A 24182-nucleotide genomic window follows, 5' to 3' on the forward strand; every position below is an offset into this window, starting at 1 on the left:
CTGGCGACAACATCGATGTACTGTGGAGACCTCACGCCCCACGTGTTGAGCAATTCGGCGGTACGTCCACCCGGCCTCCCGCATGCCCACTATACGCCCTCGCTCAAAGTCCGTCAACTGCACATACGGTTCACGTCCACGCTGTCGCGGCATGCTACCAGTGTTAAAGACTGCGATGGAGCTCCGTATGCCACGGCAAACTGGCTGACACTGACGGCGGCGGTGCACAAATGCTGCGCAGCTAGTGCCATTCGACGGCCAACACCGCGGTTCCTGGTGTGTCCGCTGTGCCGTGCGTGTGATCATCGCTTGTACAGCCCTCTCGCAGTGTCCGGAGCAAGTATGGTGGGTCTGACACACCGGTGTCAATGTGTTCTTTTTTCCATTTCCAGGAGTGTATTATGGAAACACCAATCTGTTTTTTTTTCTTTTTTATACCTTTTAAAGATGCATTTAACTTCCTGTTAAAGCACCACTGACATATTGCAAAGGACTGACCACTACTGAATTCAGCAATTTGTGTCTGAACCGCAAATAGTACTCGGAATTTCACAAGAGCTAGGCCGTGCCAACAGCAGTGAACAGTTCTAAGAGGCTTTTTCAGTAAAATCTCAGCAGAAGCACATACAATCGTATCTTAATATACGATAATGATGGTAGCTGAAGAAATAAATTAAAATTTGCTCCACAGGCAGGACTCGAACCGGGGTTTCATTGCTTATTAAGAAGATGTGCTAACCATTACACCTGCACACCACAATGGTCAACATTGCTGCACAGACTACCAAAGTCCAGTGCCCTCCCCAACACAAACTTCAATTGATGTCTTCAGCTTATTTTCTCCGGCACTGGAATAGCACCCCAGCGTTGGACGTAATGGGGAAGTCCCGTACGTCAGGTGGTCTTATAGATCTTATAATTAAATTTTCCCAGAGACATTTAAATCTCATCTTTATCTACGATAATGGCATTAAATTTTGCCCGAGACATTTAAGTCTCATCTTTATCTACGATAATGGTGGCACAAATTTCAATTCATTTCTTCAGCTTCCATCATTATCGTAGATAAAGATGAGACTTAAATGTCTCGGAGAAAATGTAGATATTAGCTGTGTGAGATCACCTGAAGTACAGGACTTCCGCATTACGTCCAATGCTGGGGTGCTATTCCAATGCCGGAGAGCCCCGACAAGAGTGACAATTTAGGTGGAAAATAAGCTGAAGATATGAACTGATTTGTGGTGGGGAGGGCGCTGGACATCTGTAGTCCGTGCAACAATGTAGGTGATAGAGCTCCGGTGGTGAGATAGCACAGCATGTTCGATCAGAGGGCCGATTGTCCTCTGTAATTAAAAAATTGAGTAAAGGAATCAAAGCTCAACTTGAAAGGATGTCATGTGACTCCACCCAGACCAAACTAAGGGAACAATACCAAAGAAATATTTAAAGAAGTGGTATAATGGTCAGCATATTTGCCTCGTAAACAAGGAGACCCTGGTTCGAGTGTCGGCCGTGAAACAAATTTTAATTCATTTCTTCAGCTTCCATTATTATCGAAGATAAAGATGAGGCTGAAATGTGTTGTGGAAAATTTAAGTATGAAATCATATCTTAATTCATACGTCGGCTTCGTACGGACTTCATCGCCACAAAATGGAACTATCACGTTTTCCAATCAGTCGCTGATGCTTCTGTAATAACACTGTTTGAGCAGGGCTCGAAATACACCACTTGTTCTCGGTCAATGCCCTCCGCCAACCAGCTGCGCCGTGCCCACCACACTTCAAGCTTGTCCTACTCCAGTCGATAATCACCTCTCTCGCCGCCGGGTGCCGCGTCAAAAAGCCTGCCGAAGCTTGCCAACCCGAAGACAGGTCAATTTGCGTGATGCAGCTATCGGTAAGTTCCGACGAGGCACAACACCAATGCACTCGGGTGGCCTTTCGACCTGTCATTTGCATACCCACCGATGGTGTGCACGTGTACGAAGTTACACTGTCATTCGAAGGTACGTTCGGGGTGGTTCATTGTGTACTGTGAGGCAGTGAGAGACGGCGGTGTGTTGCAGGGAGTGGCGGCTCGGCGCGTGATGGCACGGCTGTCGCCGCGGCGCGGGCTGGTCCTGCTGGCGGCGGCCTCCTTGGCCGTGCTGGTGTGTCTGCAGCAGAGGGAGCTGCCCTGGAGGCTCGCCGACGCCCCCGACGCCGGGCACGCGCCGCCGCGGCCGGTCAGTGCCACACAACTAACTGCAAAATACACAATCTAACTTGCACCTTTTATGTCTTTCTCATTCTCTCTCTCTCTCTCTCTCTCTCTCTCGTGTGTGTGTGTGTGTGTGTGTGTGTGTGTGTGTGTGTGTGAGTGTGTTTGTGTGTGTGTGTGTGTGTGTGTGTGTGTGTGTGTTTGTGTGCGTGTGTGTGTGTTTATTTATTTTCCTTGATTTTACTCCTTAATTTTTTATTAGATAAGTTTTTTTGAGGTAAGTTGTAAATTAGTGAGAGTACTGTGCTGTTTTGTCATTTACCGTATTATCATCTTTTTTATGGCCTTCCGTACGAAATATTATTAAAATAGGTATCAGTTAATATTGTGTACCAACTGGTCACTTGGCTGAGACGTAGATCTACCGTTTTACACCAGTAAAAAGAATCTTTCTTATTGATTATATAGCATAGTGTTAAAAAGTAACTGGCGAATACTACACTGGATTTATGGGCGAACTGGATGAAAAAAAAGTTTAGAAGAGACCTGGGTTGTAAAAAAACAATAAATCGTATTATATTTGAGCTTATGTCGGCATGATGGCTTGTTGTACGTTATCAGATTTCTGTCCGAGTTAGTGAATCAACTTTGAACACAATTTCGACGGATAACCTAATCACGCGCTCAGATCATTGTTCTGGTGGAAGTCCAGGTAGCCGGGATACATAAGACATACACGGATCACCTGAAGACCGTGTAAAAAGCCGACCGCGGTGGCCGAGCGGTTCTAGGCGCTTCAGTCCGGAACCACGCGGCTGCTACGTTTGCAGGTTCGAATCCTGCCTAAGGCATGGATGTGGGTGCTGTCGTTAGGTTTAAGTAGTTCTAAGTTTAGGGGACTGATGATCTCAAAGTCCCATAGTGCTTAGAGCCGCTTGAACCGTTTGAACCGTGTACAAATAAACAACGGTATTTTACTTCTTGACAATATGCTAACTGTGTAGCGACAGTACCTGACTAATGAGTAACATGACACAAATCAAGCGCATAATGGCGAAAAAAAGAAATTATTCGACATACGAGCGGCGTCCACCAGATTCACCCACCATGTCCGGCACAAGAAAAGATATCTGCACAGTACCTACAAAATAAATGCGAGAACAAGGAATTCAGTAGATAGACTATATCACGATAAACGGTCACGTCATTAAGTATTTTAGTGACGTATACACTAATATTTATCAAATACAAATCAAGCCGTCCTTTTGATCAACACAACAAGTCAAAGCAGAATATTTAATGTTAACTACTCAGATACGGTACTTTGCAGTCTCTTGTTAAGCAAAACTATTTTCCTACCTTTGTTAACATCCCTTGTAACACTTGTAATTACTAATAATGTAAGAGCCTTATGATCATTGATGCCATCCTCTACATTAAATCATTGGGAATGGTCTGGACCATTAGTTACTCGGAGGTCTAAGGCATTACCCTCACGAGCCTCATCTCTACCTAATTGAAGTAATTTTCAGATAAAACATTCAAAAGAATCTCACACTAATTCCTGTATAGGGAAAAATCAGATGACACTCTCACTGTATAGTTGGAAAATTTGTCTCCTCCTGTTATACGTGGCACGAACTGGAAAATTACTCTCGATATGCTCCATGCTTTCCTTGAAGTGCTGTGGCAACAGGTCATCACGTCTGTGTCTGTGTTTAGGTGGATATGTGGGCTAGTGGGTGGGTGTGGATGGGGAGAATTTCTTTATCGCCCCATACGGATGGGGTGTGGTCTGTCAGCGCATACAAGTCGCCGCTCTTCAGTCATATCAGAGTAAAAAGTTTAAAACATTATAAAATTGGACATGGCAGTTGGCAAAATGTATGTTTGACATAGCTTCAGTTGTATAAATTAAAATATAAAAGGTGGATTTACTGATTAAGTAAAAGATTGACACAGATGAAATGGCAAATGAATGTAACACAACAGACAAAACGCAGAAGGACAGATGAGTAAGTTAAAAAGCAAACTAAAAAACTGATTAAGATAGAGACATACGTGAGTGAAGTGATGATTGGGCTTAGACAGCCAGGAAGAGGGGCATTGTGGGGATATAGCAATTGAGATGGGCGTTACAAGGTGTTTGTGCGGGCAGGTGTTTGGGAGAGGAATACAGGAGAGTGAAGACGGATGCCGTTCTGGACCGAGCTAAAGTATATGGATGCAAAGGAGTGGAGAGGAAGGGGGCCCTGACGGGGGAAGGTGGGGGAGTTCTGTTGAGATCTGGTAGGACGGGTATATATTAGGACGGATTTCATGGTCGGGTACGGGAAGGCGATTACATTTTCGTTGGGAGGGGATGTGGAGCGTGTGGGGTGTAACGTTGGGCGAATTTGGTGGCAGAGTCGTGAAGCTTTTCGTTATCACGATGCATCGGTTTCACATGGAGTAAGTTAGACTAACATATCGAATGGATGAAAAGTCTTCTGTGCCCGGTTAAAGTGATTTATTCACGTAGGAAATACACTGCGGCGGAAAAAAATTAGTACACCAGGAAAGACTACGTCGATTTTGATCCGATGACGGCATGTGTCACCTGGGGGGGGGGGGGGGGGTAGTAGATGTACTGATAACGGTTTCAATATCTCCAACAACAGCGTAGTGGCATAGCTACCAGAGCACTATCTGGATTTACAGTTTAATAGGGAATGTTCACAGCCAGAAGGCTCAGTGTGGTGAAAACGTGTGAAGCATGCAGGCAATAGTGTCACGAAGATGCACTAATTTTTCCTATAGCCAAATGAGCGAGTTTGAAAGTGGTCAAATTGTGGCTTCTGATTGGCAGAATGGTCCTTTCGGAGAACTACTTCACAAGTTTGACGTGCTGCGCCAGTTGCGCAGTGATGCTGGTATCAGTGGTCTTGTGAACATTCTCACGCAAATAGATGAGGCCCTGGATAGCCGAGCAGCCCAGACGCTCGCCATGATCGTCGTATAGTAGCTGCAGCCGTGGTAGACGGTACACCTACCACATCACAGGTAAGAGGGCTTGTGAGCTCATACTTGTCAACATGAACTTTTGCGAAATGGCTATTAGTAGTGGGACTACCAGCACGCATCTCCCACACACGCCGCTGCATCGACGTACACGGCTCGACTTGTGACGTCAGAGAGTCATTTGGAAGATGGAATGGCGAACCTTCAGTGATGAAAGCAGATTCTGCCTGCACACAACTTACGGTCGTTTGCATCTACAACGTAGATCTGGTGAGTGCTGTATTGTAGAGCGCATTCGTCCATGACACACTGGTCCCACCTCATGTTTTATGGTTTAGGCAGCGATAATCTACAACTCTCCTTCATCTTTCGTGTTTCTGGAGTGGACCCTAAACAGAGCTCGATACGTGCAGAATGTTGTTAGACCCTTTCTTTTGCCTTTCTTGTAATAGGAACGTGATGTGTTGTTTCATCATGATAACGCTTGCCCACACACTGCGCGTGAAACTCAGCTTACTCTGCAAGACGTGCAGCAACTTCCCTGGCCAGCCCGATCTCTGGACTTACCTCCACTCGAGCATGTGTGGGATACGATGGGGCGAGAAGTGACTCGTGCGACTCGCCAACCAACCAACAACTCCTACAGAACTACGTGAACATGTCGAGCACGCGTGGCATAACGTATCCCAGGACAGTATTCGCCATGTGTACGAACGACTGGATGCCAGAGTCAGCACGTGCACTGCCGCCCGTGGAGGCTACACCACATACTAATATAGGTCGATACCTAGCACCTCAGTGGGGAGGAGACCAAACAGCGAGGTCATCGGTCTCGGGAAGGATGGGGAAGGAAGTAGGCCGTGCCCTTCTCAAAGGAACCGCCCCGGCACTTGCCTGAAGCGCTTCAGGAAAATCACGGAAAACCTAACTCAGTATGGCCGGACGCGGCATTGAACCGTCGTCCTCCCGAATGCGAGTACAGTGTGCTAACCACTGCGCCACCTCGCTCTGTCCTAGCACCTCAGTACCAATTGTGATATTGATCTATAAATGTCATTACTTCATGAACTCCATATGCACTGTTGCAACAGCAGATCTTGAGTGAACTGGAAATCTCTAAAAGGGTGTTCAAATGGTTCAAATGGCTCTGAGCTCTACGGGACTTAACATCTTAGGTCATCAGTCCCCTAGAACTTAGAACTACTTAAACCTAACTAACCTAAGGACATCACACAACACCCAGCCATCACGAGGCAGAGAAAATCCCTGACCCCGCCGGGAATCGAACCCGGGAACCCGGGCGTGTCTAAAAGGGTGTATTTTTTTTTTTTTGTGACAGTGTGAATTAAAAGGAGCGAATTTTGCAACATTGTGGAAAAAGAATGGTATCCGAGACCTTCAATATAAGTAATAAAGAGTTTGTATTGGCACTCTGAAATTATAATAAAAACTCCACTCTTGTCCGATGACGAAACAATTATTCAGAAAACATAAAATGATCTCCTTTTTTCAATGCATCGCCCAAATAAAATATGTGAGGACTGTCATCTAAAAATTTCGGTAAAAAATCTAAAGTAATTACCTTCCAAGAAAAATTTCTAGTCGCTCCGAAATATTACTGCATGAACAGTCAGTAAAACAGGTCTTACATTTTCATTGGTAAAGCTGTGATATTAGCTATTAATATGAAATCGATGTCACTAATAAATTAACTAAATTTCAAATTATATGTGGTACATTACACACAACACTGGTTGACAAGACAAGGAAGGATAAAAAGTTAAAATTTTACAAGATAATTGCTACCTAATATACGGAATCGAATTTTGAACTAACTAAGAGAAGCAAAAGAAAAATACAGTCGGCTGAAATAAATGTTCTAGAGAAAGTTAAAGGCTTTACCCTCACAGGTGAGATAAAAAACAATATTGTAAGAGAAGAACTTAATATTTACTGCATAAGTGAAAAAACAGAGGAAGGATGCATAAAAACGGAAACAACATATCAGCAGAATGTGGGGAGACAACTCAGCGAAACCAGTAATCAGTTATCGGCCAGTAAGAAAAAGGGATGTATGATGTTCGAAGAACAGTTGGTTTCAGCAAAGCCAGAACAGACCATAAATCTACTCGATGACGCTAGGATAAAGAGAAGAAGAAATGTCGTACATGAGTGTGTGTCAAAAGTAACTATTGGGAATAAATATATTTTCATTTATTATGAAATTTTGACTACTTAAATCATGAGTTATGTAATTGAAATTAAAGTAACAATAAAATGAGAGGTGTTACGTATACATTGCAATTCGACAAATATAAAAATGATAAAATTCACCCACCACACAAATGTTCTAGAGACACACTCCGCTCACATTGTGATAAGGAGGCTTCTTCTACCCAGTGGCTCGTGACGACACTGTTCGAGTGCCATCATAATGACGACATGTCATTCATTATTTAATATACTGTCACTTAAGGCTGAAATCATTTCTCTGTGACTGAGTCATTCATAAGAGAAAACACGTCCCTCACACAATGGCGGTTCTATCTGCATTAAAATGATATTTCTAAGATATTAACTGAACTAGATTGCATAAAGAAGATACTGCTAGTCGCATAACAAAATATCCCGGTATACTCGCAAACTGATAAATGAATGGGATTTTATAGTCACGTATGCCGAATGACTGAATTTGTTCTACCGAATAGTTGGATTTTGTATTGGCACGGTGTACGGAAATTAATTCATGTCCCCTGTTAATAACGTCGGCATATTTTCGCGAGAGGTGCCGCAACTGTAAAAATATATAAAATATTTATTAGAACAGTCTCAGTTGCAATTAGTTACACTTGATAACTACACTCTTGCTCATAAATTAAGGAAAATTGCAGAATGTGGTGCCACACAACGTGGCACTACACAAAACTGGCGCTAATAGCATAGGCACATAGGGAACACGCACGACACAGATGTGTAAGTCCACGGCATTGCTGATAAGTTGAGAAAACCATCCCGAAACACATGTGCTACAAAACGCCACTGTTTCCTGCGCATGTACCGAGCGAGGTGGCGCAGTGGTTAGCACACTGGACTCGTATTCGGGAGGACGACGGTTCAATCCCGCGTCTGGCCATCCTGATTTATGTTTTCCGTGATTTCCCTAAATCGATCCAGGCAAATGCCGGGATGGTACCTTTGAAAGGGCACGGCCGACATCCTTCCCTAATCCGATGAGACCGATGACCTCGCTGTTTGGTCGCTTCCCCCCAAACAAACAACAACAACCCCGACATATATATGGGATATGATCACCATGCACACCTACACAGGCCGCACAAAGGGTTGGCATACTCTGGATCAGATGGTCGAGCAGCTGCTAGGGTATAGCCTACCATTCTTGCACCAGTGCCTGTCGGAGCTCCTGAAGTGTCGTAGGGGTTTGAAGATATACAGCGATACGCCGACCGAGAGCATCCCAGACGTGTTCGATGGAGTTTAGGTTTGGAGAACAGGCAGGCCACGCCATTCGCCTGATATCTTCTGTTTCAAGATACTCCTCCATGATGGCAGCTCGGTGGGGCCGTGTGTTATCATCCATCAGGAGGACGGTGAGACCCACTGCACCCCTGAAGAGGCGTACACACTGGTGCAAAATGACGTCCCGATGCACCTGACCTGTTACAGTTCCTATCTCAAAGAAATGCAGGGGTGTACGTGCACCAATCATAATGCCACCCCACACCATCAAACCACGACCTCCTTTCAAGGACATTAAGGGGTTGGTATCTGGTTCCTGGCGAGAATCACTGTTCAGACTATACCTGGACTCGTCCGTGAACGTAACCTGGGTCCACTGTTCCAATGACCATGTGCTGTGTTCTTGACACCAGGCTTTACGGGCTCTCCTGTGACCAGGGGTCAGTGGAATGCACCTTGCAGGTCTCCGGGCGAATAAACCGTGTCTGTTCAGTCGTGTGTAGATTGTGTGTCTGGAGACAACTGTTCCAGTGGCTGCGGTAAGGTCCCGAGCAAGGCTACCTGCAGTACTCCGTGGCCGTCTGCGGGCACTGATGGTGAGATATCAGTCTTCTTGTGGTGTTGTACACTGTGGACGTCCCGTACTGTAACGCCTGGACGCGTTTCCTGCCTGCTGGAATCGTTGCCATAATCGTGAGATCACACTTTGTGGCACACAGAAGGCCCTTGCTACGACCTTCTGTGTTTGACCAGCCTCCAGTCGCCCTAGTATTCTACCCCTCATAACGTCATCAGTATGTGTTCTTGGAGCCATTTTCAACACGCAGTCACCATTAGCACGTCTTAAAATGTCTGCACACTTACTCGCTGCACCGTACTCTGACATGCACCAACACATATCTGCGTATGTGGATTGCTGCCAGCGCCACCGTGCGACGACCGCAGGTCAAATGCACCGCATGGTCATACCCCGAGGTGATTTAAACCCTCAAACCGCCCACCAGAGCGTTGTTTCACCATGAATCAGCATTATCCTTAATTTATGAGTATGAGTGTAGTGTCGATCACATTTAATAACTGTCTTCAGATAAAAATATAAAATAAAATGTAACATTAATAAATAACTGTTTCAGTAAATACCTGGTTAATCATGAGTTTTGAGAATTCAAAATGCTTTAAACAGAACATAATTACAAGCTGCAAAAACGAACAACGTAGTAGTACACATGTGACAACATTCTGTGGCATCTAGCATTTTACTAAACCCACTTTGCATCATGCAGACGCATGAGTCATGGAAGGTGGATAAGGGAGGGAAGGTGGGAGGGGGGAAGGAAAAGCACTGAGAATGTATGGTATTAAAATGTAGCAAAGATATTTTCTCAGTAATGCAATACAATTAATTTAAAACTGAGAAGAAGTTAAGTCAATGCGTCCAACATTGACATATGAGACATCCTGTCGACATTCATAATTAAATTAAAGCACTGATCTATAAAGTGTTAATGCTTAAATTAATCCATATAAATTAAAGTGTGACATTTTGTGGGGAACCATCTGTCTGAACCGAAGTAGTATCACCTTCTGTTTCGACTGAGTTGCTCAATTTCTTGAAAAGGTTGATTATAAAAAGTGTCTAAAATCAAGAGGTGCAGTGCTTTCATATCTTTTTTCTGGAATTTGTTCAGAGAAGCCATTCTTCACAAAGGTATTATCTCAGGGCGAACAGAAGATGGGTCTGGTACTCAATAAATATTGCCAATAATAGGCATGATTACTAAACAGGAAATCAAAAGCCAAAACCTGAATAACATGTTGAATACTGATTGAATAAATTCCTGTAAAATAATTTTCTTTAAAATCCAAGGAAGTCCAAATCATGTTCTGTAGTACGCTACGTTTACTTCATGATACGCGTATAATATGTGAAAATTTAGGTTAGAAAATCAAAAAGCTTGTAGTCAGAAGAAATTAATTACATATTGATCAGGTGCTTGCTATGAGTCATTCAGTGTTGATAGCTGTGAAATAATGAGAACTACGATGCAGTCTTATGTTACGTCGTTCGATGAAGTTTGTCCCAAATATCATTGATTCAAGACCTGGATTAACTTTTCGGAAGAGAACTGAATAACTTATGTTAATTGGTAGTCTCTATGGGTATCTCTCCCGAAATGGACGAATCGCCTTCCAGAAAGTTAGGTTGAAAAAGGAATGTAGACAACTGTATTTCGCTTTCAAACCCATTTAGTCGTTATTACAAATTTCTGTTATCACGAAGACCTCTATTTCTGATGGCCTGCAATGACTAAAAATAAGTCGTCTGCGTAGTTGCTCATCGCTTTAGATACCCTTTCTTTATTTGACCAGCCACTGTCCCAAGTTTCCAGTTACTATAGGAAGTTCGGAATTGGATCCGAATAAACATAATACTGTGATGTTTTTATGAAGATACGTACTTTCCGCTTGTAATATCGGAATCCGAACAATAAATAATCGTTTTCTAGGCAACAGGTTATAGATTTATATCTGTGGACTGTAGAAATAGAGATCCCACAGCCAATGGAGCTGGTTGATTATCCATACGTATATTCTAATGTTGCTTCTTCCGTCTTTGTGATTTCACTGCTATGAGCATCACCCTAACCGTGGAAAACATCTTCCATCAATACTACCCTCATAATCTCAGCATTTCTTACGTCAAGAAGGTGGTCATTCTGTCAGTTCGCGAATTTCAGCTGGTCCCAGTACTTGGTGATAAGCTTCAATTCTCTACTGATAATCTTCATAAACATGTTGAGAACAGCAGCGATCGCAATGAACTACTAATAAAATATTATATAGAACAGTCTTGATCGCATAAAAATACTTTTATTCATAGGTGGTGACCAGTATCGACCCGATATGGATCATCTTCGACAACAGTGGGTGGTATTCACAGGTTTTGCTCCCTGCCATCGTCTCCACATGTCATCACCCATGAATAAAAGTGTTTTTATGCGATCAAGACTGGTCTATATAATACTTTATTTCTATTCTCTATACCTGATGTTGTCAGATAAATATAAGCATGACAGCTTCTGTGAAGTTTGGAAGGTGGGATACGAGGTATTGGCGGAACTGAATCTGTAAGGACGCGTCGTGAGTCGTGTTTGGGTAGCTCTGTTGGTAGAGCACTTTCCCGGGAAAGGCAGACGTCCCGAGTTCAGTCTCTCTCTGACACACAGTTTTGATCTGCCAGGAAGTTTCATATCAGCGCACACTCCGCTGCAGAGTGAGAATTTCATTCTGGAAATATAAGCCTCCGTGAGACAATTCGGAGAAGAAATAAAAACTTTGAGGTTTGCCGATGACATTGTAATTCTGCCAGAGACAGCAAAGGACTTGGAAGAGCAGTTGAACGGAATGGACAGTGTCTTGAAAGGAGGATATAAGATGAACATCAACAAAAGCAAAACTAGGATCATGGAATGTAGTCGAATTAAGTCGGGTGATGCTGAGGGAATTAGATTAAGAAATGAGACACTTAAAGTAGTAAAGGAGTTTTGCTATTTGGAAAGCAAAATAATTGATGATGGTCGAAGTAGAGAGGATATAAAATGTAGACTGGCAATGGCAAGGAATGCGTTTCTGAAGAAGAGGAATTTGTTAACATCGAGTATAGATTTAGGTGTCAGGAAGTCGTTTCTGAAAGTATTTGTATGGAGTGTAGCCATGTATGGAAGTGAAACATGGACGATAAATAGTTTGGACAAGAAGAGAATAGAAGCTTTCGAAATGTGGTGCTACAGAAGATTGCTGAAGATTAGATGGGTAGATCACGTAACTAATCAGAAAGTATTGAATAGAATAGGGGAGAAGAGGAGTTTGTGGCACAACTTGGCAAGAAGAAGGGACCGGTTGGTAGGACATGTTCTAAGGCATCAAGCGATCACCAATTTAGTATTGGAGGGCAGCGTGGAGGGTAAAAATCGTAAAGGGAGACCAAGAGATGAATACACTAAGCAGATTCAGAAGGATGTAGGTTGCAGTAGGTACTGGGAGATGAAGTAGCTTGCACAGGATAGAGTAGCATGGAGAGCTGCATCAAATCAGTCTCAGGACTGAAGACCACAACAAAAGCCGGCCGAAGTGGCTGTGCGGTTCTAGGCGCTGCAGTCAGGAACCGCGAGACCGCTACGGTCGCAGGTTCGAATCGTGCCTCGGACATGGATGTGTGTGATGTCCTTAGGTTAGTTAGGTTTAACTAGTTCTAAGTTTTAGGGGACTAATGACCTCAGTAGTTGAGTCCCATAGTGCTCAGACCCATTTGAACCACCACAACAACAACAACAAGACAATTCGACAATACAAGACATTAGTTTCCCAGGAACACGAGGAGAAGGAAAAATTGTTGTATCAGTAGACCAATGACTCGTCTGGAAAGAAAAACCCGCACATAACGTAAATACCGCCGCTCTGTTCTGACTGATGCTGGAAGCTAACTAGCACGCCTGGTTCAGTATCGCTTTCTAGTAACTTTCACAGTCATTTAGATCTATGTGGATGTGGTTCACTGGCCGGCCGTGGTGGTCTAGAGGTTCTGGCGCTGCAGTCCGGAACCGCGGGACTGCTACGGTCGCAGGTTCGAATCCTGCCTCGGGCATGGGTGTGTGTGATGTCCTTAGGTTAGTTAGGTTTAAGTATTTCTAAGTTCTAGGGGACTTATGACCTAAGATGTTGAGTCCCATAGTGCTCAGAGCCATTTTTTGATGTGGTTCACTGTTTCTGTATTCAACTCGCATCTCAAAAATATCACCATCCACTGTTATCCGCGACGAAGGCTGGAATTTGCAGGCTAGTACCACAACTGGGCGTCCACAGAGTGGCGAAATGTGGTTCCCTTGAGATGAACCACCATCTGATAGATGGCCTCTGGCGCGTACGTCGTAAACTGCTGCAACCAAACACCCTGCAACAGTCGTCGAAAGAATCCAGGCCGGATGTGGCAGCGTTATTGACTGCCCAGGCACCTGAATCGTCATGGTTTTTCATCTCCGTCAGTACCTGCCATAACCTCACTCACTCTCTTCCGGCACGTCTCGCATCGATACGCGCTGAAAAAGGTGTTTATTTAGACTTTTGATAGGTGATCACTTCAATGTGACTGGACAGTGTATTATCACCCCAAGAAATCTGACTTCAGCAGAGTCGTTCCAAGTTGCATACAATCGACGAAAACTTGAGTTTCACGTCAAGCTGAATATACTTGTCAGTAAGTTCTACATTAGAATCTCAGTCACTAGGTGTCCTGTGGATAAAATACAGCGCTGCAGCCTGGGAGTGCGTTTTTCACCGTTTATAGCCATGTCAGTGAATGCAGATGAATACCGATTTACTAACCACGAAATATTATTTTTTCTTTAAGTCTAACAGACCTGCCAATGGGACTTCTCCCTAGACGATCATCTTCTGTACCAAATCCTCCTCCTATACCAACAACACAATCAGCGCTGACCCGCCCTCTTCACACTGCTAGACGTAAAAAGCCTGCGAACTTGTATGGAATTCCAGGTTCATGTTTGTACTACGCTGGTATGCTATTCCAGTCAATGACATCCGCTTGATTTCATCTTTTCTGAGTAATCTCTATCATATGTAATCATATAAAGAAGCTGCAGCCTCTCTCGCCTTTCCACCCAACTACATCTGTGCTGTAAGGACCTGTCCTATCGCCACTCCTTTATCTCCCGCCTATTAGTTCTTACCCCCATACTGATCGAATATTTTCTTTGCATATTATTCATTTCAATCGTATATCCACCCAAATTCCTAACTACAATCAGAATCATCCACATGGATTATAGAACATTGCTCATCATATTCGTAATGACAAAAAATTCTTCTGCATTTGATCGACCAAATATTTCTGTTAATTTGTAACTTGTCTGGGCAACGGCCTTGCCGCAGTGGATACACCGGTTCCCGTCAGATCACTGAAGTTAAGCGCTGTCGGGCTTGGCCGGCACTTGGATGGGTGACCATCCAGGCCGCCTTGCGCTGTTGCCATTTTTCGGGGTGCACTCAGCCTCGTGATGCCAATTGAGGAGCTACTCGACAGAATAGTAGCGGCTTCGGTCAAGAATACCATCAGTACGACCAGGAGAGCGGTGTGCTGACCCCACACCCCTCCTATCCGCATCCTCCACTAAGGATGACCCGGCGGTCGGATGGTCCTGTAAACGGAGTGGGTAAATTGTCTCTGTCAGTGACTGAAGAGCGGCAGCTGCAATTCCCAACATTTTAATGGTCGCAGCAAAATCAAATAAACAGCCGCTTTGTACTATAGTCATCTGGAGATTTCGGGATCGCATACCGTATCTTCAGTGTTTTCTGCTACCTGTTACACTCGAATGCAGAACTGGCTTTCCAAACAATTTTCTTCTTCTTATTCTACTACTGCTACCTACCATCTTCTTTTGCCTTTCCCATTTTTTTACAGGGTCAGCATTGTTATATGGGGTGTATGAATGCTGGTGCTGTTTGATGGCCGGTTCTTCTTCCTGACACAGCACCATCTCGTTCTCTTAAAACGCATTTTAGTCACATTAATTTCTCTTTTGTATTTCTAGAGTGATTGATACACTAAAGTGCCAAAGAAACTGGTATAAGAATGCGTATTCAAATACAGAGATATGTTAACAGGCAGAATGTGGCACTGCGGTCGGCAACGCCTATGTAAGACAGGAAGTGTCTGGCGCAGTTGTTAGATCAGTTACTGCTGCTACAATGGCAGCATATCAAGATTTAAGTGAATTTGAACGTGGTGTTATAGTCGGCGCACGAGCGATCGACACAACATCTCCGAGGTAGCAATGAAGTGGGGATTTTCCTGTACCACCATTTCGCAAATTTACCGAGAATATCAGGAATCCGGTAAAACATCCAATCTCCGACATCGCTGCGGACGGAAAAAATCCTGCAAGAATGGGACCAACGACGACTGAAGGGAATCGTTCAGTGTGACAGAAGTGCATCCCTTCCGCAAATTGCTACAGATTTCAATGCTGGGCCATCAACAAATGTAAGAGTGCAAACAATTGAACGAAACATCATCGCCGGCCGGGATGGCCGAGCGGTTCTAGGCGCTACAGTCTGGAACCGCGCGACTGCTACGGTCGCAGGTTCGAATCCTGCCTCGGGCATTGGCGTGTGTGATGTCCTTAGGTTAGTTAGGTTTAAGTAGTTCTAAGTTCTAGGGGACTGATGAGCTCAGAAGTTAAGTCCCATAGTACTCAAAGCCATTTGAACCATTTGAAACATCATCGGTATGTGCTTTCGCAGCCGAAGCCAACTCGTGTACCCTTGATGACTGCTCAACACAAAGCTTTACGCCTCGCCTGGGCCCGTCAACGATAACATTGGACTGTTGATGGCTGGAAACATATTGCCTGATCGGACGTGTCTCGTTTCAAATTGTATTGAGCGGATGGATGTGTAAGGGTATGGAGACAACCTCATGAATCCATGGACCCTTCATGTTAGCAGGGGACTTTTCAGACTGGTGAAGGCTCTATAATGGTGTGGGGCGTGTGCAGTTGGAGTGATATGGGATCCCTGATACGTGTAGATACGACTGTGACAGATGACACGTATGCAGGCATCCTGTCTGATCACCTGCATCCATTCATGTCCATTATGCTTCCCGCCGGGCAATTCCAGCAGGATAGTGCGACACCCCACAGAATTCCTACATACTGCCTCCAGGAACACTCTTCTGAGTTTAAATATTTCCACTGGCCACCAAACTCCCCAGACATGAACATTACTGAGCATATCTGGGATTCCTTGCAACGTGTTGTTCAGAAGAGATCTCCACCCCCTTGTACTCTTACAGATTTATGGAAAACCCTGCAGGATTCACAGTGTCAATTCCCTCCAGAACTACTTCAGACATTATTGAGTCCGTGCCACGTCATGTGGCGGCACTTCTGTGTGCTCGTTGGGGCCCTACATGACGTTAGACAGGTGTAGCAGTTTCTCTGGCTCTTCAGTGTGTATGCTCGGTAGTGTTCGTAGATCTTAATTTGAAGTTATGTGTGAACACTTTTTGTTGGTGATTGTAAGGTTTGATAAAATTCCTAGTTTCACATACGCAGACGAATACAAATTTCATCTCGCTATTAAATATTCAAACTTGTTTTTGATTTATTGCAATAGTACTGTTCCTGTATATTTTGTAAAGTTCATTTGTATCTCCAACACCTTTCGGTACACAGGTTCTAAAGTATTCTTCAGCATCGCTTCTTCTACATTCCAAAATCAGTAAATTTTATTTATTTCTCCTGTTTCCAGAAATCACGACCACATCACTTCGGGAACTAATTTTCCTGTCTTTGTTAAATTTGAATCATAGCGCTTATACATAACAAGAATTATGATTAAAATTTGTTGAAATACCGTATTTATGTTGGTTCTTCCATAAAACATCTTGATTAACTTCGATTCAATGATTTTTCTTACTTTCCCTAAAATCGCTTCAGGCGAATTCCACGATTGTTTGTTGAAGAAGCCGTGGAAGATTATTTCGCCAGTACCCATAAGCTGATCAAATGCTCCATCTCTGATGATTTCTAACCCCCTTCATTCCTTGTTCCTTTGTGTCTTTGTTTGGCCCAGGATGACAACAGATGAAAGCTGACAGATAAATAACGAAGCAAGTAGATGTTTATTTTATCTCTAAGTCAATGTCTGTATAAAGGCCTAACTTCAGTTGTCTGATGCTACTGCAAGCGTCCTAGATCCGTGCGTTTTTATGTAATAACCCCGCTAACATCAAAAGGAAACACATGAACTCTCCGCCAGATGCTGGACCGTTACTCAGAGAAACATGTAGTGTAAAGTATTAACATCCGTGCAGGAAATACGCCAAATGGGCTGCACCATGATTCGAACCATAAGTCACGCTACTCTTAGCGTTTCGTCACCCAGTGCATCGCATGTGCGTCGTTCACAAAACGTATACGACGTTTTATTCCATCGCAAAATGTAAAGCAGTACGCAACCGAACGGAATTTACGCGAGAGATTCATCATCTAAAAAAATTAACGTTGATTCATGCGTTTGTGTCTGATGTATAATTTAAGAGAAAGTGGCAGAGGCTGGGATGCAGATTCCGTGAAACACGCGACTTTGTGTCAGCAGCCGACGGCTCGGGGTCGTTGGCAAGGCAATTTCCAGCGGTTCGCTCCACCTTCATTTAGGATTCTGCTGCTCGTTAACGCGCCGGCAGCATCGACCTCTGTAGGCCACTGCCTCCATGCCGTCTGTTTTACGCAGAATTCCATACAGCGGATTCCTGCCCGGGCACAGAGGCCGTGGGTGTTGCAAGTGGAATTCTGCGAAGTTTCGGTCCAGTTCCCACCACCACCCGATTACACTATAGACTTCCAGGAGAAGCTCTACCATATACCCTCAGTACAGAACACTGCGGGGAAATGCCGAACTTCACGCGCCGCCTTAAAGTGGCGTCCAGATATTACGTTCCGTCACTTTATTCGTGTCATGAAAGTGAGCTAACAGGACCAACGGATGTTAAAGGGTGTTCAACCACTGCATCACAGATAAAATCGTTAGTGCAAATTCTGTTTCTAACGACGCGTTTCTAATACTTACATTTTTCCATCTGATCGAAAATACATTTGTTCCTACAATATATTTATTATGTTGTTTGTTTGTGTGATATTGTAGGTAACTGGATGAAGTCGTTCAAAGAAGTACCGCATATTTCAAGTTGACACTACGGCTTTTTTTCCTTCAGGTTTTGGACAACGAGGGATCTCGTGAAGCTTACAGTTCCTTCTGATTTGCACCTTTCTTTTCTTGCTTTCAGTATTCTTTCATCTTCACACCATGCCTTTGTTTTCTGCCCTCAGACAACTTCACACCCGTAGGATACTGCTTCCGCCTTGGCATTCTTCTAAATTTAACATTTTCCTTCTTAAAATATCTCTTTGTGCTGCTTCTTCTGCTTTAATGTTCAGTACTTGTTAATCAGTTTTAACTTTTTGGATGCAATTTGATATAAATATCTTTTCCCACATATACTTGAACATATGTTTTATCATACGTTTGGTAACCAGGTCGTAAAAATTTGCAAAGGACATCTGTCTTGTTTGACTTATTGTTTCTATTACTTTCACGGCCTTTTGAAATACGTCATAATTGCTTCTTAATTTCCAAGCATCTTTGCCTCTTATTGGGCCTGATATTTCCTTCTTAATTCTTCTCTGTAATATTTCCAGTTTGGCTCCACTGTTTGACAAAAACTTGAAGAACCAAGAGGTGGAGGAGAGACTAAATGAAACTACATGGGATGGCAGTATATGTGATGTTATTTCACTGATCACAGAACTGAGTCAAATTTACAAAGAACTTACCAGTATGATCCCACTTACCAGTATGACGTTCCACCAGCACTGGCTGAGTGCGTAAAATGACTCGGTTGGGACGGATGTCTTAAAGCCGTTTTATTCCCTCCTTAGACGAGCTGGCCCACAATTGTCACTGGTCCTTGATATCCCGGAAACTGGCACTCGAACAGAGTTGACATCTAACCAGGTCACGGGAGTGGTAGTGTAGTGTATGTTTTGGCGGATAGTGTGCTGACGCATCACCGCTTTCTTATCTGTGGTGTCATTTTACAGCTGAGATGGTCGTGCATGCTACATTTCGTTGACAGCAGCATTAGCAGTTACTTATCTCCAAGGCCATTGCAGAACTCACGTGACAAGGCCAAGTGGGAGAGGGAAAGGAAGGGAGGGGAAAGCAGGGGAGAGGAGAGCTGTTTTGCATGAAGCACCCCTCTGCTTCAAACAACCCAACTCTAAGGTCAAATACAGTGAAGTATCTCATCTGCGGAAAAATTTATCAACTGTGTTTGCATTACTGACTTCCAAAAATTTGTTTAAGGAATGGCTCATCAGTCACATTGTTAACTTTGATTTGTAGCTATACACTGATTAACTAGACCATTATGACCACCTACCTAATATCCGGTGCACTTTTGGGATCCATACCAGGTCGGATTGAAGAAGGACATCCAAGTAATTCAGAGGCGAGCTGCTAGATTTGTTACCGATAGGTTCGAACAAAACTTAAGTGTTAAGGAGATGCTTCAGGAACTCAGATGAGAATCCCTGGAGGGAAGGCGATGATCTTTTCGAGAAACACTATTGAGAAAATTTAGGCAACCGGCATTTGAAGCTGACTGCTGAACGATTCTAGTGCCGCCAACATGAACTGTGCATAAGTAACACGAAGATAAGATACGAGAAATTAGGAATCGTGCGGTGGCATACAGATAGTCGTTTTTCCCTCGCTCTATTTGCGAGTGTAACAGGGGAGGGAATGACCCCCCGCCACGCACCGTACCGTGACTTGCGGAGTATTTATGTAGATGTAGATGTAAATGCCCGCCATATACCGTTGGGCCTCAGACTTCCCTTAGTCACTACCAGCCGTAGCCTGTAGGAATGCGCAATGGAGCCCCACACCACCGACCTCAGCAGTAACACTGTCTCCCTCGCTAAAACACTGGGAGAATGAATCCTCTTCCCAGTCGCCGGCATACTCTCTGTGGCCGTAGTTATGCGGTGTAGTTCGGAACTGCGATTCATAACTTAGCATAATGTGACACTATTGAAACGGTAACAACACTAGACACGCACAACACTGAAGTACTCTGGTGGCCGTTCTCGTGTCACAGAGAGTAGTAACTCCAATAATTTACATATGTGTCAATGTTGTATGCGTCTATAAAGCTACATTACAGCTGACCGTATCTTCCGGGTGCTTTACATTTTTTGTCAGGCTGTGTACTTTATAATGTAGTGTCAGGCATTCACTTACGCTGAGGTGCTTTGGTTAGGCTACAGTGTTTTAATGCTCTGTTTTTGCATTTCTTGATATGCACTTTTTATTGTAAATATTTTTTGTTATTCCATATGGTCTTTCCTTTTCTGTATCCGCATATGTGTGGCAGGTTTATCTATCCTATTTTCTTGAATTATCTCTCCTGGATACTGAAATTTTTAAAATTAAGCTCGCTGAACAAACCCACCGTGATTCACTGTTGGAAGAAATGAATAAGGTAACTCTTATCAATCTGCTCCAGATGAGCAAATTTTGGAAATTTATGGTAAGATCTTATGGGACCAAATTGCTGAGGTCATCGGTCCCTAAGCTCACATACTTCTTAATCTAACCTAAAGCAGCTTACGCTAAGGACATCACACACACCCACGCCCGAGGGAGGACTCGAACCTCCGACGGGGGGAGCCACGCGAACCGTGACAGTCATGTAGTTCATTCGGAAATGAGCCCCAAGGCTTGATGTTGACTTCTTGCACAACTGCTATCTCATAGAATCTCAACATTCAGCTCATGGAAGGACACATGGCAGTAGCCCCAGTCCACGATGATCGATGATCGTCTGTGAGTTACTTTGAAGCACCATAATCTCGCTAAAAGCAGTAATTTGTGGTGGTATAGACTGGAAAAAGTTCTGAGTGTGGGAGACTGTAATACATAAGTGCTCTAACCGCAATTATCCCAGGTTGTCGCTGATATTTCCACTGAGATTTAAAGGAGATACTTCTCAGACCATTTCTGATCTGCGATTGCTCTTGAATGCCCACGAACACTTCTTATCCCAAGTACTTACAGTTATATCCCCATGAACGCAACAACTGTAATATCGAGAAGCGAGTTTGATAAAGATTTGGTCCTCATTAAAGTGACAAGCTAGCAGCGTTGCTCAGAAGTCAATCCAGCTGTTGTGATCTGAGATGTCTGTCGAATCAAAGTACCCATTTCTGTTCTACTACAATATCGTCAGAACGACACAGAGCCTTCTTCATGTTGCAACATTCCTGTCGTTGGATTTCTCGGAAGTCTTCCTGGGGTATTTAACAAACATTGTGTTACACATTATTCACATGCAACCTGAAAGTGATTGACAAGTGCATATAATACATTTCAAGTTCATTACAATTCGCTGTTGGAGGAAGTGGACAAGGTTCCTCTTACTGGCTAATCTGCTCCAATTGTGCACGCGGTACTATTCCAGTAACATAGATCACAGATCATTCAAAAATGAGCCGAAAAAGCTTGTGTTGGATCCCTGCAGCAACTGCATAGCAATATTCAGCAGAATGCCGGGACACTCTGCAGCAGCCCGTCTGTGAGTTTCAAATTCCACTCCACTACCTTCTAGATCAGAATGTCTGGCACTTCCGGTAAACGCTTAACACAGTGAGTGGCAGTACACGTGTCATTTCACTTACAGAATGACTGTTAGTACATTCAAAGGCAATCATCAGTCCTTCTTTTCTGTCACTTCAGCATTGTGCCCCACCTTACATGCAGTAAACGATACGCATATTGTGATATCGACTAAGACACTCTCACCGATAGTCTACACTCACCAGACAGGTACACCCCATCCTCATTCATGGCAACTACATACTCCTTTTTCCAAAACTTTTTTATGTTTGACACTAATTTCTGCTGCTAGTACCGTAGCTCTAAAAAGAGACAAATTCAACGCCGCTTTGCCCTTGAAAATGGCGCTAGTTGTTTCGAAGAAATTATGATATTTGGAACTTATGATTTATCTATTTTGAACGTGAAACCGATTCCTGTCTTATGCATAACCAAACTAGCGAACCCGTCAATACTTCCGAATTTTTGAACACGTATGGTAATTGGAAATACACTGTAAGCCGGGGTATCCCTGGGAAATATGTTTGGACGCATTCGGTCCCTCGTTGCGACTTCAGCCGCTTTGAAGGTGTGGGACTCGAAATCATAATAAATCATACAGAAAATGAATGAAAAAGATCCTTTATTTTCGTTTTTACTTTTTATTCTTTTTAAGTTTTTTTATTTATTATACCCAATACAATTACAAAACTTCAGAATATACATTTTTAGTTTCGTGGATACTGTGTGGTAAATGTATGGATTGGTTTTCTGAACTACAAGTTCGTCAAAACGCAACATACAGTTGAACGTGCGGTAAACACTCTGGTCGTAAATCAGTATCAACGTATATGAATATCCGACCTTGATCCATCTTTATTGCTACTGAAAACGAAACACGGATTCGCTTAAACTGAACCGGTGATTTGGTTGAGATCATTGGTATGTGGGGTATGAGAGAGGGCTCTGCAGCTACTGGATCTGTGAGGATGGTAGCTTCAGTGTCTGTTATTTCGCAAAACTTTTCATCTTCAAACAAGTAGCATTAGAAAGTTTCGACGCTTCAGATGGTTTACCAGTGTTCTAATTGAAACGTCCCCTTTCGAAAATTATGTATTACTGTACTGGTAAACCTCTTACGTTACTTGTTTTTCAAACAGCTGAGCAAAACTGAACGTACTCAGACATTTCTCTCTTTACTTAATCTCATCATCTCCAAACTGACACACAATATTTTTAGCGCAACGCAATCTGACTTTCAATAATCCCTACTAAAGAATGGCCCTGACTAACAATAACCTATACCTTTCATGAATCACTTACCTCACAAAAATCCTTGTTACTCGAACTACTGCAATACAGCGAGCGCCAATAATGTCAGCCAAATAAAAGATTCTGACTACTTAAGGCACTAACTACTGACAGGCATAGTTAGCAAATGAAAGATTTTGATAGAGTACAAACAATGTATTCACCTTAATAGTGTTCAAATGTCATCATACATATATCTATCAATTCATGACATCCATCTTTACAAAGATCCTATTTCTGGCGGACCTACGTCCAGATCGTCCGTTCTCAGAACTCTGCTATCTCTCTCTCCACATCCACCACTGCTGTCTGCTCACCTCCAACCGTGCAACGCTACGCGCTGTTCACATCCAACTGCCCAACACTACAATAGCGAATATTTCAACAATGCCAACCAGCCACAGACTGCACACAGCACAATCAGTGACTTTCATACAAAGCACCACGTGGCGTTATCGACATAAAAACCTAAACAGCCTACTTACATAGCCCCCATGCTCCCCACAAAAAATTTTACAAACTGTTTTGGGCAATGGCCACTACATATTTGTTAAAAAAATTTATATTATCGCTAATAAATATATCAAATGCACACAATTATTGATACAATGTTGGTCAAAAGCAAAAATTGTTCTCGGTCCTGATCATTCATCACAGTAGTAATTGCAGTTTTTTTTTTCTCAAAGTCTGAGCAGTAAAAGAAAATGCACATGGAAGTAGTGGATTTCCATGCAGTCTTGAAGAAGTGTTGTCCTTCCAATGGAATGACAGTGCTGACTCTTGACATGCAGACAGGTAATGGGCTACAACAGAGCAAACCCACAGCAGAGTCAATCGAAGTTTTGAAGAATATTGGTAGGTAGGTCATCACAGAGCAGATCCACTGTAGTCCTGGTAGAGATTATGGTACTGATGGGCCACCAAAGGTGCAGACCCACTGTAGTCCTTGT

General features: G+C 43.4%; 1 protein-coding gene and 1 pseudogene across 1 annotated transcript in view; both read left to right on the forward strand.

Moving 5' to 3' along the window:
- Positions 1-1232: 1232 nt before the first annotated feature.
- LOC126183908 (glycoprotein 3-alpha-L-fucosyltransferase A-like) overlaps positions 1233-24182 on the forward strand; it is a 306953-nt gene continuing 284003 nt past the window's right edge. Inside the window, exon 1 of the mRNA XM_049926252.1 lies at positions 1233-2227. Coding sequence (XP_049782209.1) covers positions 1970-2227 — 258 coding nt within the window. The 5' untranslated portion in view covers positions 1233-1969. The remainder of the gene's footprint in view (positions 2228-24182) is intronic.
- On the forward strand, positions 14610-14727 carry LOC126185714 (5S ribosomal RNA; annotated as a pseudogene).

This window comes from Schistocerca cancellata, chromosome 4, assembly GCF_023864275.1.
Source record: "Schistocerca cancellata isolate TAMUIC-IGC-003103 chromosome 4, iqSchCanc2.1, whole genome shotgun sequence".
Lineage (NCBI taxonomy): Eukaryota > Metazoa > Arthropoda > Insecta > Orthoptera > Acrididae > Schistocerca > Schistocerca cancellata.